Source organism: Camelus bactrianus, chromosome 11 (assembly GCF_048773025.1).
Source record: "Camelus bactrianus isolate YW-2024 breed Bactrian camel chromosome 11, ASM4877302v1, whole genome shotgun sequence".
Lineage (NCBI taxonomy): Eukaryota > Metazoa > Chordata > Mammalia > Artiodactyla > Camelidae > Camelus > Camelus bactrianus.
The window spans coordinates 21,299,324-21,316,205 of NC_133549.1; the positions used below are offsets into that span (position 1 = coordinate 21,299,324).

The 16,882-nt window shown below is 44.9% G+C and overlaps 1 protein-coding gene across 2 annotated transcripts in view; it reads left to right on the forward strand.

Moving 5' to 3' along the window:
- The window catches only part of C11H10orf90 (chromosome 11 C10orf90 homolog), a 210,223-nt gene that overhangs the window by 13,240 nt on the left and 180,101 nt on the right, over positions 1-16,882 (forward strand). For both annotated transcript variants that reach the window (XM_010952665.3, XM_010952672.3), the window contains exon 2: positions 9,792-9,864. In XM_010952665.3, coding sequence (XP_010950967.2) covers positions 9,792-9,864 — 73 coding nt within the window. The remainder of the gene's footprint in view (positions 1-9,791; positions 9,865-16,882) is intronic.

The following is a 16,882-nucleotide window of genomic DNA, read 5'->3' on the forward strand; positions in this document are numbered from 1 at the left end:
TCCGTGGTTTCTCTTGTTTTGCCTCAGTGGTTTTTATTTGCTATTTCATGTTGGTCTCAGGAAAGAAAAATTAAAATTTTAAATGATTACCGTGAACTTTACTGTTCGTCTTTAGATTGTGTAATGCTGGGTTCAACACAAACATAAAAGCAATTAACTCATATCTGGAATTACTGAAATGATACAATTTTCATTTTTTAATCTCATCCGTGCAGATGTGTATTCTTACTAGAACAATGAAAACGCTGCAAACACCAGTTCAGATTTTAATTTCATTCCTTGGTATAAGCATATTTTACCAACACTCTCTGCCTTCAGTTACTGATGAGTCAGGAGGGACCAAAAGGAAAGGGAACTGGGGCTGCTCTGTCTCTCGCTCTCCTGTTCCATGATTTTCAGCACGAGCAGTCGGCTAACACAGTGACGTGACGTGTGAGAACGGGTATGAGGGGCTTGCTCGTATTTGTGTTTCTCGGAACTCTCCAGCCCTTTTCCTGCACTTGAAGTAAGTCTGGTTCCAGTGGAAAGCATGGCCTCCTCTCGGGGCTGTCAGCCCTTTGCTGACTCCATTTTCGGGGTAATTTGCTTACTTTGTATTCACTTTGAGTCTTGCTGAACGCCCACCCGTTGTAGCTTCACCCGAATTCTGTGATCACTGGGCACCCGAACACTCTCTGTGGACGGAACAGCAAGGAAATCTACAAACACACACGTTGGCCACGTCTTTCTGCTCACTTGCGTTCTCTGCTGTCCTCTGGGGTTTCTCTACAAAACGCCAAGTTCACAGATAAAACTATTAAAAAATTCAAGGTGGTGCAGGCCATAAAGGGAAGAAATGGGTAAGCTGGGCTTCATCGACATGAAAGATGTGTGTGCATCAAAGCGCCGTGTCAGCCGCGTGGAAGGCCGCCCACCTGCACGTGGATGGACCTTGAGGACCTTGTGCCGAGTGAGATAAGCCAGTCACGGAAGGACGTACCTTGTTGGACTCCACTGTTTGGAGGCAGCTGGAATAGGTAAAGTCAGAGACAGAAAGTAGAGGGGTGGCTGCCAGGGGCTGGGTGGAGGCGGGGAATGGAGAATTACTGTTGAGTGGGAATGGAGTTTTGGTTTGGGAGGGTGAGGAAGCTCTGGAGACGGATGGTGGTGATGGCTGCACAACGGGGTGAGTGGGCTTAATCTCACTGAACTGGACACTTAAAATGGTAAATTAAAAAATATATATTTAAAACTTTTTTGAGCTCTTATTGATTTTGCACATTTTAAAAATTCTTTTCTTTTGTTTTTTTTTTTTTTTTTTTTTTGAGGAGGGGATTAGGTTTATTAATTTATTTGTTTGTTTTTAATGGAGGTACAGGGGATTGAACCCAGGACGTCATGCATGCTAAGCACACACTCTTTCACAGAGTTGAACCCTCCCCTCCAAAGTGGTAAATTTTATGTTATATGTGTTGTACAGCAATTTATGAAAAATTCAAGAAGGCGATGCTAAGCCAACACATGGCCCTCCTGGGTGCAGAATGGGAGCAACAGCAGGGGTCTCCTGGTGAGAATCTGGCCCTGTTCTAACTTGTGTCTATAGATGCCTAAGATGGGGCTTTTTCACTAGGTGGTGAGATCCCTGAGGTCGGGGTCCCTGTCATTTCTCTCGCTAACTCTGTTTGTTGAATTGAAACTCTAAGCTAAATTGGAGCTTATCCATGATACATTAAAAAAAAATCATCCTTATTAAGGTATAATTTGCATACATTAATATTCATACATTTAATAAGTGTGCACCTCATTTTGTTTTGACAAATGCATACAGTCGTGTAACCAGTACGAAGTCAGGAGGTAGGGCATTTCCACCGACCCAGAAAGTTCCCTCGTGCCCTTTGCACTCAGCGTTCCCCGCAGCTCATCCCTGGCAACCACGGCTCGGCTGCTTCCTGCCACTTTGGTTTTTCTGGCCTGGCATGCTCTGTAACTGAAATCATGCACTATGCAGCTTTTTTTTTGTGACCGTAATAAGTTTCTGCTATGACTTTGGCATCTTAATTAAATAGATGATGTTCAGTTGAGGTGGCAGAGGGGTGAGGGCTTGGGCCCTGATTCAAGTAAACTTAAATTTTGATCCTGACTCTGCCCCTTAATTCCTACTTTGATGAACTCTTCTCGTTTTCAGCATCAGTTGCTTCATACCTGGGATGGGTTTAATAAATTTAGCGCATCTGTCGGGGTGGAAGAAAGTGGGGTCACAGGAAGACAAGGCGGTGCTCTGTTCATCATACGATCACGGTAACGTTAAGTTGTTTATCATGTTGCTACTGATGTTACTATTAACCATAATACTAAGAAAGACATTTCCTCACCTCTCAGTTGGGAGCCCAGTGGTACCTTCCTTCTGGAGTCGCCATGGAGATTACCTAATCCCTGTGAAGCATTTAGCACAGTCCCTGGCACGCGGTAACCGCTCTGCCGTGTAGCTGTTACTGCGTTTCCGTTACAAAGCCATTAAGGACCCTGTTCTGCTATTTCTCACCAAGTAAAAGTCATCACTTCTAATTCTGAAAAGGAGTGAAAGTCAGCTAGAAAAAGGGCTCCTTTTAGATTGCTTTCTGTCAGTCTGGCTAAAAACAGTTGTGAAAAGCAGTCACCAGTGTGAGATAGGCAGCCCTTTCCCCCAGGCCCAGGGGAGGAGCTCCTGTGAACAGGTGAGCCAAAGGACAGGAAATACCTTCATCCTTTTCTTCTTTTTTGTCTCATTTTCTTTGGAGGAAGAGAAGCGACATCAATTGAGTTAACGTTGTAGGGCTGAGTGGGTGACTGAATTCTCAGAACTTTCCCAAGTGTTCCAAAGTCAGGGTAACTTTATGGCATTCGATGTTGAAGTATTTCAAGCAGTTTGGGACTCTAACGGAAAGAAAGAAGACTGTGACAGTCAACAATTTGAAGGGAAAAAAGCTTCCACAAGGTACAAGAAATGGATTCAGTTTCTGGAATCATCAGCTCCCACTTTAAAGTAAGGAGCAAATGTTGCAAATGATAGGAAACATAATAGAACATACTGAAAGGAAAACTCAAGGAGTCAGGGGAAATCTACCTCTTTGATATACAAAATAGTTCAGCTAGATTTGACTTTGCAACTGGGTAATTAACATGCCTAGATTATGGTGTTATTTCCCCCACCCCCACACCTGATGTTTGCATAAAAATCTCCAGCCACGTGCTTCATCATTGCTGCTCCCATTTACCCCTGCAAACAGGCAGGGGCTGAAGTCACTGGTTGGAAAACAGAGTGAACTCTCTGAAGACCCCCTTCTCAGTAGGCACCCAGGGTAGGCTGTCTTCCTCTGGGAGTCTTAGGAGAGGAGGAGTGATCGAAATAATGTATCTTCTTTACATCCTGATTTGTCTTATTTTCAAACCAGAACCCCACCACACCCCCACCTTGAAAACCAAAGTGAAGGAGAAGCAAGGAGGGACTGAACTGTAGCATCTTTGTTCAGATCGTAACAAGGGAGCCGTCCCACCATTTGCAATCAGATGAGGGATATTATCTCGGTAATAAAAGGCAATTGAGAATCTAAATGAAAAATCTAATGCTCTTCATGCTGATTTATTCTAGATTAGAAAAAGTTAAACCAGATGTAAACATGCAGAGATGAAGCATGAAGAGGGCATCGTGGCAGAGTGATAAATCTCAGTTTTGAGTTGTTATAGGTGCAGGGTTGCGCTCACCAGAAAATACACCATTGATCCATAAACTGCTCGGACATTAATTATTGTTACAGAATAGCGTTCGGAAGATTGAATGCAAACATCTCACGCTGGCAAAGAGCAATCATTCATCTCGTCTGGCCCTGGAGAGTGTATCCCAGACCCCAGAGGCTGCGTTAGCCCATCGGCAGTTCAGCCTGGATCCATCCACATCACGTGCTTGTTATCTGCCCTCTAGCGGGACCTCCATCACCCCCAGAGGAAGGCACTGGGATGCTGAGAAGAGATGGCCCTCTTCCCTGTTTCTCTGTTGGCAGACTCCCACAATGTCTGCCATTATCCCCAAAAGAAGACCCTGCCGGCTAAAATCCATCCTTGGTCTTTGACAAGTTCAGAATCTCTCCTCTGTTTCCCTGCCATCCAGGCAGGTGTCCAGAAGAGGCAAAGTGGAGGAGGGGGTGCCTCCGTGTAGGTCTAGAAATCCCTGTTTTTCACCTCTCTCTTCTTTCCTGGGGCATATGAAGTTTCAGGCCCTGTTTTACTTGCTCAATGCTTTGCAAAGTCCACAAACCATCTCTGCTACCTCCCTCACCTCTGTACACACAAGCACACACACACGCACACATGCTCATGTTAATCTGGGGAATGCTGAGAACAATAGTTCTGGTTGTTTGGGCTCTGGTTGTTAGTCGCTCTGTGATGTAGAGCAAATTACTGAATCTCTCCACACCCCAGGGTCTGTATCTATAAACAGAGATAATGTCTATCTTGTGGGGACTGGATGAGGGATATTTGGAAAACCTTAACCCAGAAGCAAGTAAATTCATTAAATATCTGTGGTACCAATCCGCAATCCACCGTCCAAAACTCTTGGGGCCAAATGTAATTCAACAGTGACTTCGTAATTTTATTTCAGAAAGGTGGTGCTGCCTACCCCTCCCAGTGGGATCTGAGGCAGCACCCTGTAATTAAGCTCACTGATGTTTCTGCAATAAAATATATGAATATTCACATGAAATGGAATAAATTAATATCATAAATAGCCTCAGGTTAGTTCAGGTAAGTCTTTGCTGTCAGATTAGTTTTCTACAAACTCCTAGAGAAAAACTCTCAGCTTTCAGAGCCTCCTGGATTTTAAAATTGCACATAAGGGATTGTGGGCCTGTGGTGAGTACTCAGATATCATGACGGGAGAGTCAGCAAACAGCAAAACCAGCGAAATACAGTAACGTATTTGCTCATTAGAACACAGCTATTATGGCAGGACTTGGGAGGATCCAATGAGAAAATGTGAGTGGTTTTGTAAAGCATTTAGTCTTATACAAGTGGAAAAGTTCCAGTATTATGGCACCTACGATGTTCAGATCTTGCTAGCACACAGCTTTTGGCTCCTGATGGAATTCATAGATCAATTTGCTGTCAATGTGATCAACATCCTCGCTGGTGTCAGACTTGACTACGGGATTTCTGCTGGCGGCAGTGTTACTGAGTCCAAACTTGTTCTGCTTGCCACACGACAGGCCAATAAATTGGGAGACGAGGTGCTGGGGCAAGGAATAATGACTTTATTGAGAAAGCCAGCAGACTGTGAAGATGGCAGACCAGTGTCCTGGAGAACCATCTTCCCCAAGTCAGAATTCAGGCTCCTTTTATACTAAAAAGGGGAGCGGGGGTGGGTGGTTGTTGCAAACTGCTTGGTGTTGGAATCCTTTATCCTTGCAGCTGTCCACGTGGGTCAGGTCGTGATGTCCCTGTAAACTTCCGACAAGACAAATGTTATTTTCCATTCTGCAACTTTTTATCTTTATCTGAACGGGAAAGTGTTACACCTTTATAGATCGGAGCCTTGAGAATGGGCTGTCCTGTACATTTCAGGCTATAACCACATTCTTTTACAGAATGTGGGCAGAACCAGCAAGACTAAGCCCAGGAAACAGGGCTCAAGGTTGCATCTAAAGAAGCAGATCTGAAGTAAAGTCAGGTTTTTCTTCCCTGTTATAGCGGCGCTGGGCAGGTTGGGCTCTGTAAGGTGGCGGGTGGTGAGGTGAGGTGGAAGGAACGCCAGACCAAGCTCAGGGGGGCTGGTATAGGTGCCCGAGCCACCTTCTTCTTGAGCATTTATGTCTCTTACCCTCTCTGAGCCTTGGTTTCTTTGTATAAAAAGCTCAGTGTGTCCTGGCCACATCTCAGGGACTTTGTAGACTCAAAATGAGGTGGTGTGTATGGAAGAGCTTTTGCAGACCAGAACATTTCCTATGATTGTAAAATATTATGATTCTTTTAATGTGTTTGATCCTGATCATAGTTTTCTGCTCACAAGGAGTCATGGTAATTTCCTGGGTTCCAGTCTGGGCTCCTTCTCTTGCTTACTAGGTCTATGTGACTTTAGGCAAGTTACTTAACCTCTTTGTGCCTCAAATTCTACTTCTGTAAAATGGGAATAATTTCTCTCGCAGAGTTGTCATAATTGCCTGGCTGCAGTGAGCCCTCAGTGATTGCTCCTGGTGTGACCCCAGGCTTGAAGTAGGCTCAGCAGCCTCTGGGAACAGAGGTGGAAAAGAGGTCTTAAGTCTTTCCCTCTATTGTGTGGCCTTGGTGAATTACTGTTGCTGTTCACTAAATAACACACTGATGGCCTCAGAGGCCTAAGAGGGGGCAAAGTCTTGAATGGACTGAGTTAGGAGTCGCTTAATCATCACTCCTGTTGGATCCTTAGCTGACACCATGTACAAAAATTAACTGAAAATGGATCAAAGACCTAAATGTAAGACCCAAAACTATAAAACTCTTAGAAGACTAAAACTATAAAACATAGGACAAAGGCTTCAAGACATTGGATTTGGCAATGATTTCTCAGACATGACTCAAAAAAGCATAGGCAACAAAAGAAAAAAATGGACAAATCAGGCTTCATGAAAATTTTAGAAATTTGTGCATCAAAAGACAGTATCAACAGAATAAAAAAGCAACCCACAGAATGGGAGAAAATATTTGCAAATCATACGTCTGATAAGATCCAGAATATCCAGAATATATAGAGAACTCTTGAAACTCAAGAACAAATAACTCAATTCAAAAATAGGCAAAGAACTTGAATACACACTTCTCCAAAGAAGACATACAAATGGCCAATGAGCACATGAAAAGATACTCAACATCACTAATCATTGAAAGAGGGGGGAGGGGGGTGGGAAGGGACAGACTGGACATTCAAAATTTGTAGATACTGACAGGCATATGTAGAATAGGTAAACAAGATTATCCTGTATAGCACAGGGAAATATAAACAAAATCTTGTGGTAGCTCATAGCGAAAAAGAATGCGACAATGAATACATGTATGTTCATGTATAGCTGAAAAATTGTGCTCTACACTGGAAATTGACACAACATTGTAAACTGACTATAACTCAATTAAAAAAATGTTAAGAATAAATACATACATACATACATACATACATACATACATAAGTAAATAAATAAAAAGAGAGAGATGCAAATCGAAGCTACAGTGAGATACCACCTCACACCCATTAGAGCGGCTACTGTGAAAAAAAAAAAAAACCCAGAAAATAACAAGAGCTGGTGAGGACGTGGGAGAAATTAGAACATTTGTGCAGTGTTCATGGGAATGCAATGGTGCAGCGCCTGTGGAAAATAGTATGGTGGCTCCTCAAAAAATTAAAAATAGGATTGTCATATGATTCCGCAGTTCCACTTCTGGGTATATATCCAAGAGAACTGAAAGGAGGATCTCAAGGGGATATTTGTCCAACATGTTCACGGCAGCGTTGTTCACAACAGTTAAACATGCAAGCAACTTGTGTGTCTGCCGACAGATGAATGGATACGCAAAATGTGGTGTATACATGCAATGGAATATTAATCAGTCTTAAAAAAGAAGGAAGTTCTGTACAACATGGATGAACCTTTGCAGACATTATGCTAAGTGAAATAAGCCAGTCACAAAAATGATTCCACCTATATGAGGTACTTAGAGTAGTCAGAATTGTAGAGACAGGAAGTAGAATGGTGGTTGCCAGGCTAGGGTGATGGGTAAAGGGAGAGTTACTGTTTAATAGGTATAGAGTTTCAGTTTTATAAGATTAAAAGAATTACGGAGACAGATGGTGGTGATGGTTGCACAGCATTATGAATGTATTTAACGCCACTGAGCTTTCAGAAAAGGTTACAATGGTAAATTTTATTTTAAATATATTAACCACAATAAAAAATTAAAATTAAAAAATATATTGTATGTTAGAGTTGATAAAACATAGCTGGAAAACATTGCATCTTACATAGGCTGCAGCTAATTTCAGCACATGAGTCAAGGCTCCAGAAAAGAGGCGCTAATCTAACATGTACACAGGACTAAGCTTGAACACACAACTGAGCATAAGGTGCGAACTCTCCTTGTTCAGAAATCACCAAAGGTTCCCTGTCACTTAGGAAATAGTATCCAAATATGCGTGGCATTCAAGGCCACCGTGACATGTCCTTATGTCTGCAGATGTGCAGGTGTGGAGACTGTGGCAGGAATTAGGAGCATTTTTGTAGTGTTTTAACTTTAATTGAATTATAGTCGGTTTACAACGTTGTGTTAATTTCCGGTGTGCAGAGTAGTGATTCAGTTATACACATGTATTTATATATACGTATATTCCTTTTCATATTCTTTTTCATTATAGGCTATTACAAGATATTGAATGTAGTTCCCTGTGCTGTGCAGTAGGGAACAACCTTGTTGTTTATCTATTTTATATATAGTAGTTAGTACCTGCAAATCCTGAATTCCCAATTTATCCCTCCCCCTGTCCCCACTTGTCATAATGTTAATAGACACAGTAACACACGTGCTCTGATCTACAAAGCCAGTCCCTGCTATTGGCGGTTTTGGGTACTTCTGGGGTTTTGCCATAATAAGCCACACTGCAGAAATGTCTTGCATGAATATGGCTTTAACGATATTTTGAATTCGTTAGAAATTCGAGCATTTTAAGCTGGGAAGGGACATAACCAGATTTGCTTTAGAGAAACATGACTGGTGACACAGAGGAGGGAAGGGGCTGCTGGCATGGTGTGGTCTTGGCAAGAGTTCTGAGGCCCTCCATGAGCCTCAGAGAGGGGAGCAGAGGGAGGCGGGGAGGCAGTGGAGGGGGATTTGGGAGATGCAGCCCCCAGGAGGTGTTGGTACCACACATCCCATGGAGCTGGCTGGGAGGTGGGCGCTGGAGAGAGCGAGGTGCATTTCAGTGTCATGGATCAGAGTGACTCAGTGGACCGCGTGGCAGGCAGGCCTGAGCCGGAGATGAGGCCGTGGTGCAGGGAGCGTGGCTGTCTGCTTCCAGAAGGTTTGGGGCCAGTGGGAAGGTGAAAGGAGGAAGGTAGAGGGTGTTCCTGGAGGGACTTTTCTGGTTTCACTTTTAACTCAAGAAAGATTTGGAAATGTAGTTTGAGACGTGAAGGAGGGCAAAGTCAAAGACTGAGGGAGATGGGGGTCCTTGCTGGTGCACGATCTCCGAGGAGATGCAGAGTGGATTCTAAGGGCCACTGTCTTTTCTAAAGACCTTTGTCTTCTGGCAGAGAAAGTCAGGGTCACGATCATCCTTGCAGACAGCAAAACACTTTTGTATACATTAATCTTATTTCCCGGGCCTTGACGGCTAATTCCTGAAATTTGATTGCTCATGGTTAATCAATTTATCAATATTTATTGAATGTCCAGTTTCAGCTCAACCCCCATCAGCACTCTGCTGGGGCAGGCAACAAATATGGAATGTGATTCTTTGATCTACTAGCAAAATCCGTGGCCAAACCCACATTAGCCGACCTGTTTTTCTTCCTCCCTGCTTCCTCCCTGTGCACTTTGCCATCATCAGAAACCCACCCTTTCTTCACTGGCGGAGTTGACCCAGGAGAAAAGGGAAAGGAGTATTTTCATTACCATCTGGAGTTCTTTCTTGGGAGAAAGGAGAGATTCTAGGGACATGTCTTGATTTTTTTTAAAAAAAATCATAACATACATTATTGAAGATTATCTATCTGGAAAATAAAAATATCAAACTGGGAAGGTTTCCATTTCTCTTCCAGATCCAGAGTCGGCTCTTCTCATCCCCCAAAGATCACCCTGCCTGGGAAAGAAACGAGAGCCTTCCAGACTCAGGTAAGAACTCGCCTCTGACCAGGTGGTGCTCTGTTCTAGCCTTTATTTACTTTCCCTCGCCTTTATTTTTATTAATAATGAAATGTGCTTTGGAGAGTAGTCTCCCCCTCACCTGAAATGAGAGCTCTGTGACTCCGACAAGATTTGAGGCTGATTTGAATTTCCAAACACACAGGCTTTTAGGCTGGCAGTCTCCAAAAAAACAAACAAAGCGGAAGAAATATTGGTTGCCTCAGGTAGTGCCTTCAGAAGCAGAGATTACCCAGATCGCTGAGCGTGGGGAGGGGGGTGAGGCCAGAGCAGAGCAGGCACTCCGCTGAGAATGAGTAATGGGACAAATACAGAATCTTCTCAGAACTGGAGCAGGTGCAGTTTAAATACACGCACAGTATCAGTGCGTTCATAAATCATTTTTTATGAAGCTTCAATTCATAGCCACTCAACCATAAAAACACTAGGTGAGATGGTTCCAGTTCCTAACTTTGCTCAGTTTGTTAACATCAATGGCACGAAAATAGGCTTTTCCCCTCCCTTTTCGTGAGAGAAATCCTGTGGATTTAAGTCACATTGTCTGATGGGACTGTAAGGAGACTGCTGGGTTAATAGGATATTTCAACTCACAGACTTTAGCAAAAAATAACTTTGAAAGACTTGTTTATCACATCGCAAATTTTGTCTTTTAATCCTCACTTGAATTTGAATTCGAAACTGTGGCAGATGAACCGATACATGTGAAAATGTGTATGGGTGTGTCCATGTGTGTGATTATACATGTAGACATTTGTAGCTGCTCGTTACCCCTCACCACCTGCCTCCATCAGAGCTCTCAGGGGTCCGAAATCCTTTCCATAACTGACACAGTCAACCCGAGACAAAAACATGATTTGCAAGGAGCTTTCCTAGTCGATCCTTTCTGGAGCCCCCAGAGCATTATTTATAAGCTTATTTTTCAGTAGCAGCAGATTTTTAGTTTGCATCCTTTGAAAACCTAGCCCAGAAATGGCCAGTGATGAGAATGTGAACCCACTGATAGAAGCTTCTGGTGGTGTGGATGGCAGCAGGCTCAGGGCACACAGCTGGTCACCGGCACCCCACCGGGAGTCATTAAGAAGAATGCCATGTTTCCTCGGGGCACTCAGAGGGACCTGGGAGGACAGTCCAGCCCAGGTGACCTCATGCGGACATGTCTGTCTTCTTTTCCCGAGGACTAGGTCAACTTGAAATGCACCTACATCCAACAGGGATGTCTGCTCACGGGGTAGGTAGCAGTTTGATGACTTATACACAAGTACAAGCTAGCCATGAGGCCAGAGGTTAGCCATCCAGGCCACAGGGAATGTGCCCAAGCAACCCGGGTGAGAAGTGAGACACGTCTCCTGGATTTCTTTCCTTCCTTTTAGATCAATCAGTACTTTGAAAGTTCTCCTTATGGAAGAATACTTTAAAGGCAGTCTTTAAACTCTGGTGGAAGGCAAGGAGTTGTTAAAGAAAGAATCAGCCATGACGCTTGTTAAAGAGGGTCAGCAGGTTTTATTCAGGGACCACGATGGTGGGTCTTACAGTAGGGAAGCGAGATTAGGCTCAACATCAAATAAGGAAAAGTGGACATTTATAGCCAGGGAGCAGGGAGGCGGTCAAAGGATGGAAGATTTCTAAGAGGAAACATCAGAGGCAATTTTGGCTAAATTGACTTGACATGTGGGGAATGAAGAATTTGAGCAGATATCGAGGGTGGGGGATTTTCTCGAAATTGACCCAGCAGGATTCTTGCTAAAATTGGGCAAAGCGGACCAAGGACAGAACCCAAGAGTGAGGCGTTGTCAGTAAGAGTTCTCAGAGGAGACTGACTCAGGTTTGGTCAAGGAGAGTCCTAGTCGGAGTCAGCACCTGTGTGGCCACCATGCTTCTGCTGGGGGCTGGCTTTCTGACATGTCCCCACGAGGCCGTTCCCATCTGTTAAAGAGAAATTGCACTGGACACTGGTTAAAAATAGCAAGACAGATTTTATTCGAGCTACTGCAGCAGGTGAGAGACTTCAGTACAGAACTGAGCTCAGCCCTGACTGCGACAGGGCAGCCGGGGACCTACAGCGGGTGGATGGAGCGAGGGACCCCGCAGATGGAAAATCACTGAGAAGAACCTGATTAGATATCGGGGTGGGGGGAAGGGGGCTTGATTAGATATCACAGGTCAGGGAAATTCTTGTGAAACCAGCTTAGCAGGATTCTCTCTAAAACCGGATTCATTGGGATTCTTGGGCCTGGCGGGCCAAGACAGCAAACCTAGATGAAGCCAATCAGGAAGAGGGCTCTGAGGAGCCTGACTGAAGTCTGGTCAGGGAGGGACACCTGCCAAATCTCTTCTATGAAGAGTGGCCTCAGCTGTCACCTGTGCCCCTGAGCTCTCTGTGGTCAAACTTGCTCCCTGAAGGAAGAACGGGGAGTTGGTTTCGGGAATAAGACTCCCGTCCCAGCACTCAGGAGAAAGCTCCAGCACAAGGACGGGATCTTTGTCAGCCCTCTCAATGGCTTTGGGAAACCCAGAGAGCAGAGGGTTTGGTCAGGCTCGGAGTTGCAAGAACCAGAAGCACACTGTTGCAGAGGAAAGAAAAACCATTGTAAGGAAACCAGTGAACTTTGTAGAAGAACAAGCCATCAGGTTGTAGAAAGCACAGGAACCAAGGAGGCTCCCTGGGCTCTGGTAGCAAGAGTGTGGCCCTTGGCTTAGAGCTACCCTAACAGGAGCCGGTGCCTGGCTCTTATAGCTCATGTCTCTCGATTAACCTTCTCAGGCTCCATCCTTACGCACGCATTTCAGGTCAGGAGGCAGGCTTAGAAGTTAGGAACATGGCTTCTATCTGATATAAGTATTGCTACCCCAGTTTTCTTTTGGGTTCTGTTTGCATGGAATATCTTTTTCCATCCTCTTATTTTCAGCCTGCATGTATCTCTAGCACTGAAGTAGGTCTCTAGCATATATATGAGTCTTATTTCTGTATCCAGCCACCCGGACTGTGTCTTTTGGTTGGAGCATTTAATCTATTTACATTTAAGGTAATTATCGATACATACGTTCTTATTGCTATTTTGTTAATTGTTTTGGGTTTGTTTTTGTACGTCTTTCTTTTCTCTTCTTTTTGTTCTCTTTTCTTATGGTTTGATGACTAGAGAAGTTCCTTTAACATCTGTTGTGAAGCTGGTTTGGTGGTGCTGAAATCTTTTAGCTTTTGTTTATCTGTGAAGCTTTTGATTTCTCCATCAAATCTGAATGAGAGCCTTGCTGGATGGAGTATTCTTGGCTGTAAGTTTTTCCCTTTCATCACTTTAAATATATCATGCCATGGAACATGGCTTCTGGACATCCAGCCTTATGGGTGCCTGGCTGGCAGGGCAGTTTTCCCAGAAGGAGCCCATGGGCCAGGCTGATGTCCCAAAGGCATAAGTAGGCCCCATGGATCTCAAGTTTGTCCAACTTCTGCCTGATGCCTGATGTCTGAAACTCCTCCCCATCATTCCCATGCAGGAGTAGGAAGCCTTTGCAGAGAAGGCTGACCACATCATAAGACCCAAGGACAGGGGACGCACTCTATCTGAAGGTGGCTCATGACTTGCTCACACAGCTGGAATTGTTAGAAAGTCTTTAGATTTTGTTGGGCCAAAATAAACAACCTTCTTTATTTTTAATCTCTATTGAGTAGGCAAAGAGGAGCCATTAAATATTTTCAAGTTGCTAGAATGAGTGATCTGATCTGTGTTCCAGGAAGACATCTCCACTGTGTAATTCTGGGAAGGAGATGCTACGGGTTTTAGGCCAGGGCAGGGGCAGGGGATGCTGGAAACAGTGGAGCACTGGGAAATGGCCTAATTATTTGTGGGCAGTTGGGATAAGGGAGGAGTTAAAGATGTTTCTGGGTGTGGGGTGCTACCATCAATGAGGTGGGAAATTCAGGCGTCAAGGGCTGGTGTTGGTGGAAGGATCTTGAACTGTGGGGTTTGGACGCTCCACATGCGAGAGGCCACCTGGCCTAGATGTGCAGGAAGCAGCTGGAAGTTTGGTGCTGAGATCATGAGACAGGTCAGGGTGGTGGATCTCGATGTGAGCATCTTTACCGGTGGGTCAGGAGAAACCAGGAGAAGAGCTGAGATTAGTGCAGGAGAGAGTGTGTGAGGTGGGACAAGGTGGGGCTTCAAAGCCTCAGGTACCCCCAGCATAAGGTGGGAAGAGGAACCGTCCTGGGAACCACAAACCTGTGTCTGGTTTTGTTTTTCAAGTTGAGGTATCCAGTGTCAGTGTGGATTTCGCCCTCGGTTTGTCTTTTATTTTTGGAAAAGTCTCTCTGCTTCCTCAGGTCTTAGACAACAGTGGTTTAGGAGTCCCCCATCGCCTCGGGACAGCTCTAAAACCCAGTGATGTAGGTGGTGACCTATGTTATGGAAGCTAGGTCAGTGTGTCTGGGGTCCAAACAGGGTTCAGAGCACTCACGCAGGAGAGCTGAAGTGAATGTCGTCTTTGGATTTTCATTTTTGTTTCCTTCCTTTGCACAATTCACTGTCTTGGTCATTGGAAATTCCAGGGCTGGGAGGGGCAGGGAGCGGATTTCTTAGGCTGAAGTTGTCCTCTTGGCAAGGGCTCTGAAATCCGTTGGCCTGGGTAAAATTTCAGTTTACTATGATTAATAGGATCTGAACACTAAGGGAGAAAAAAACGTAGGAAGGATGACCGTTTCTGCCCAAACTCACATCTGTTTACAAAATCAGTGGAAGGTAGGAAGTCCTTTTCCAATTTCCATCCTGCATGTTATAAAAAGATTCCATTCACCGTTTCCCCATCACCAGGCTACCTGTCTGCAGACGAGACTGCTTGAGCTAAGGATTTAGCGATGTGGAAGAATCAGGTGCCACTTAAGCCACTTCTGGGGAAATCAGTTATAGGAAATATACGTAAAGGGAATTGATGATGGTCATGGGGGATTTTTAATTACTAATTCACTTGGCTTACAAAGGAAGGTAGGACAGCATGAAATTTTTTCCCTTCTGATCAATTAAGCCTGACCTTTACAGCTGGCAGATTTTAAAGGGTGGGTCTTTGATTGATGAGTAGGACAAAGTAATTATATTTCTGCTTAAAACCTGAGGATAACTGTTGCTTTATTCCAGCTCTTATAAAAGCACAATGATTTGCTTCCTTCATAATCATAGTTTCGATTTTAATTCATGGAGTCGAACAGTCAGTTGTGCCAATAAAACACACACTCTTGACCTCACTTTGAAGAAGAGTTGTTCGTACTATACCTTAGACCCCCTGGATCTGATGTGAGCCGTGTTTCTTTCCTCGTCCAGAAGTCGTTTGTAATTGCAGCCTCTCCGTGAGCAAGGTACAGAAGGGATGCCAAATTTATCTGCTTGATTTCCCTGAAAAACATGTTTTTTTTTTTTCTAATTAAGGCTCTAATTGTGGGAGGAGAGCCATGTGGATTATTTTTTTTTTAACAGAGCTGTTTGCTCACTCTGCACTTCTCTGCCTTATTATAGAGCCCTCCCTGCCCATGAGGAAGGTTCCTCTACTGAGCAGTGGTTAAGAGTACCTTTAATCAAAGCAGTTTCTCTGGTCAAAAGCCACATCCATCCTCAGAGAGCCAAGTATAAACCCCCTGGCACAGCATCTGATGCGCTTCTCCCTCTGAGTCCAGTTCATCCTTCTAGATTTTTCTCCAATTGCGTAGCCTTGCAGCGCCTGTACTCACACCTGTGTATCTTTGGAGAGGCTCTTCTGAAACTGACTTCTATGTATTTCCGTTGAGAAAATCCTTCCTTCTTCATGTGTGTTCTCCGACTCAACCCACCCCGCCCCTGATCTCCCAAGGGCATTTTGTTTGTCCTACAGTCATGGTCCTTCCAGTGCTGTCTTGTTTCCCTTGTAGATTTGCCTTTTGTTTTCCCCTTTAAGACTGTGGGCTCAGAGGGCAGGGACCTTGTCCCTCTTGACTCCACGCTTCCAAGTTCAGGGACTCGGCCGCAGAGGGTTCACCAGACTGAGCAGCAGCATTTGTGTGGAGGAGCTCCGTGGAGCCCACTGCCTCCAGGGAGCCCACCTGACTCCCCCAGGCAAGCCCGCGGAGCAGGCTGGGAGTGGGGTCACATGGCAGCCGCTGAGCCCCTGACAGGGAAAGCGTCTGTCTTTGGCTTTTTCCAAGATTCTTTCAAGCGCTTCGCATGACTGGCACCTGCCCTGTGACTCAGCCCCCTTTGTTGAGAGGGACAGCCCTCCCCCCAAGCGGCGTCTGTGGAGTCTGTCCGTGCTTTCCTCACACAGCCTCCAGCCACCCTCTTCTGCAAGAGGGAGGTGGGACAAGGCGGCACAGCCTCTGATCCCCGGAGAAGAAAGAACAATTATTCCTGCCTTCAGAGCATGACATCGGGAGACACATTTGGGTCTTTTGTGCCAACTTGTGTAGGACATTCTTGGAAAGAAAACAGACCAAGTTGCCTTTGTCACAGGGGCATGTGATGGTCCGTGTTTGTTCTCTGATGAATAATCGTCATGCTCATGTCCCCTCCTGAATTCTGCTTAGTGCCTGCCTCGGTCTCAACCCTCAGTTTTGCTGCAATCACCCATAAATAGTGCAGTGAGCAACTTCCTCCCGCTGTACAAGAGTCTGCCTCTCACTGCATCTTCGCCCATCACCTGGTACATAATCCAATTTTAAAAATAATTGATGAAATAAAGTACTAAGCAGAGAGCTCAGCTGAAGATTTCCCAGTCATGTAGCTCTGTTTCAGGGAGCTGCATCCAGCCAGATTTAACTGCTCCCTCTCACAGTCGTGGAAGCTCAGTTACTGCCTCACGTGTACTGAGGGTCTGGGGAGGTCGGATGCTGGGATGACGTGGACGGTCCCTGAGGGCCACTGTGCCTCTTGCTTAGAGTGGTGGAATGAGCTTCAGTTCATTTCCCCCTCGAAGCGTGTGTGCCCTTCTTCCATATTTCTGTCTCTCTGAACTCAGAATTGCTGTTCCGTCT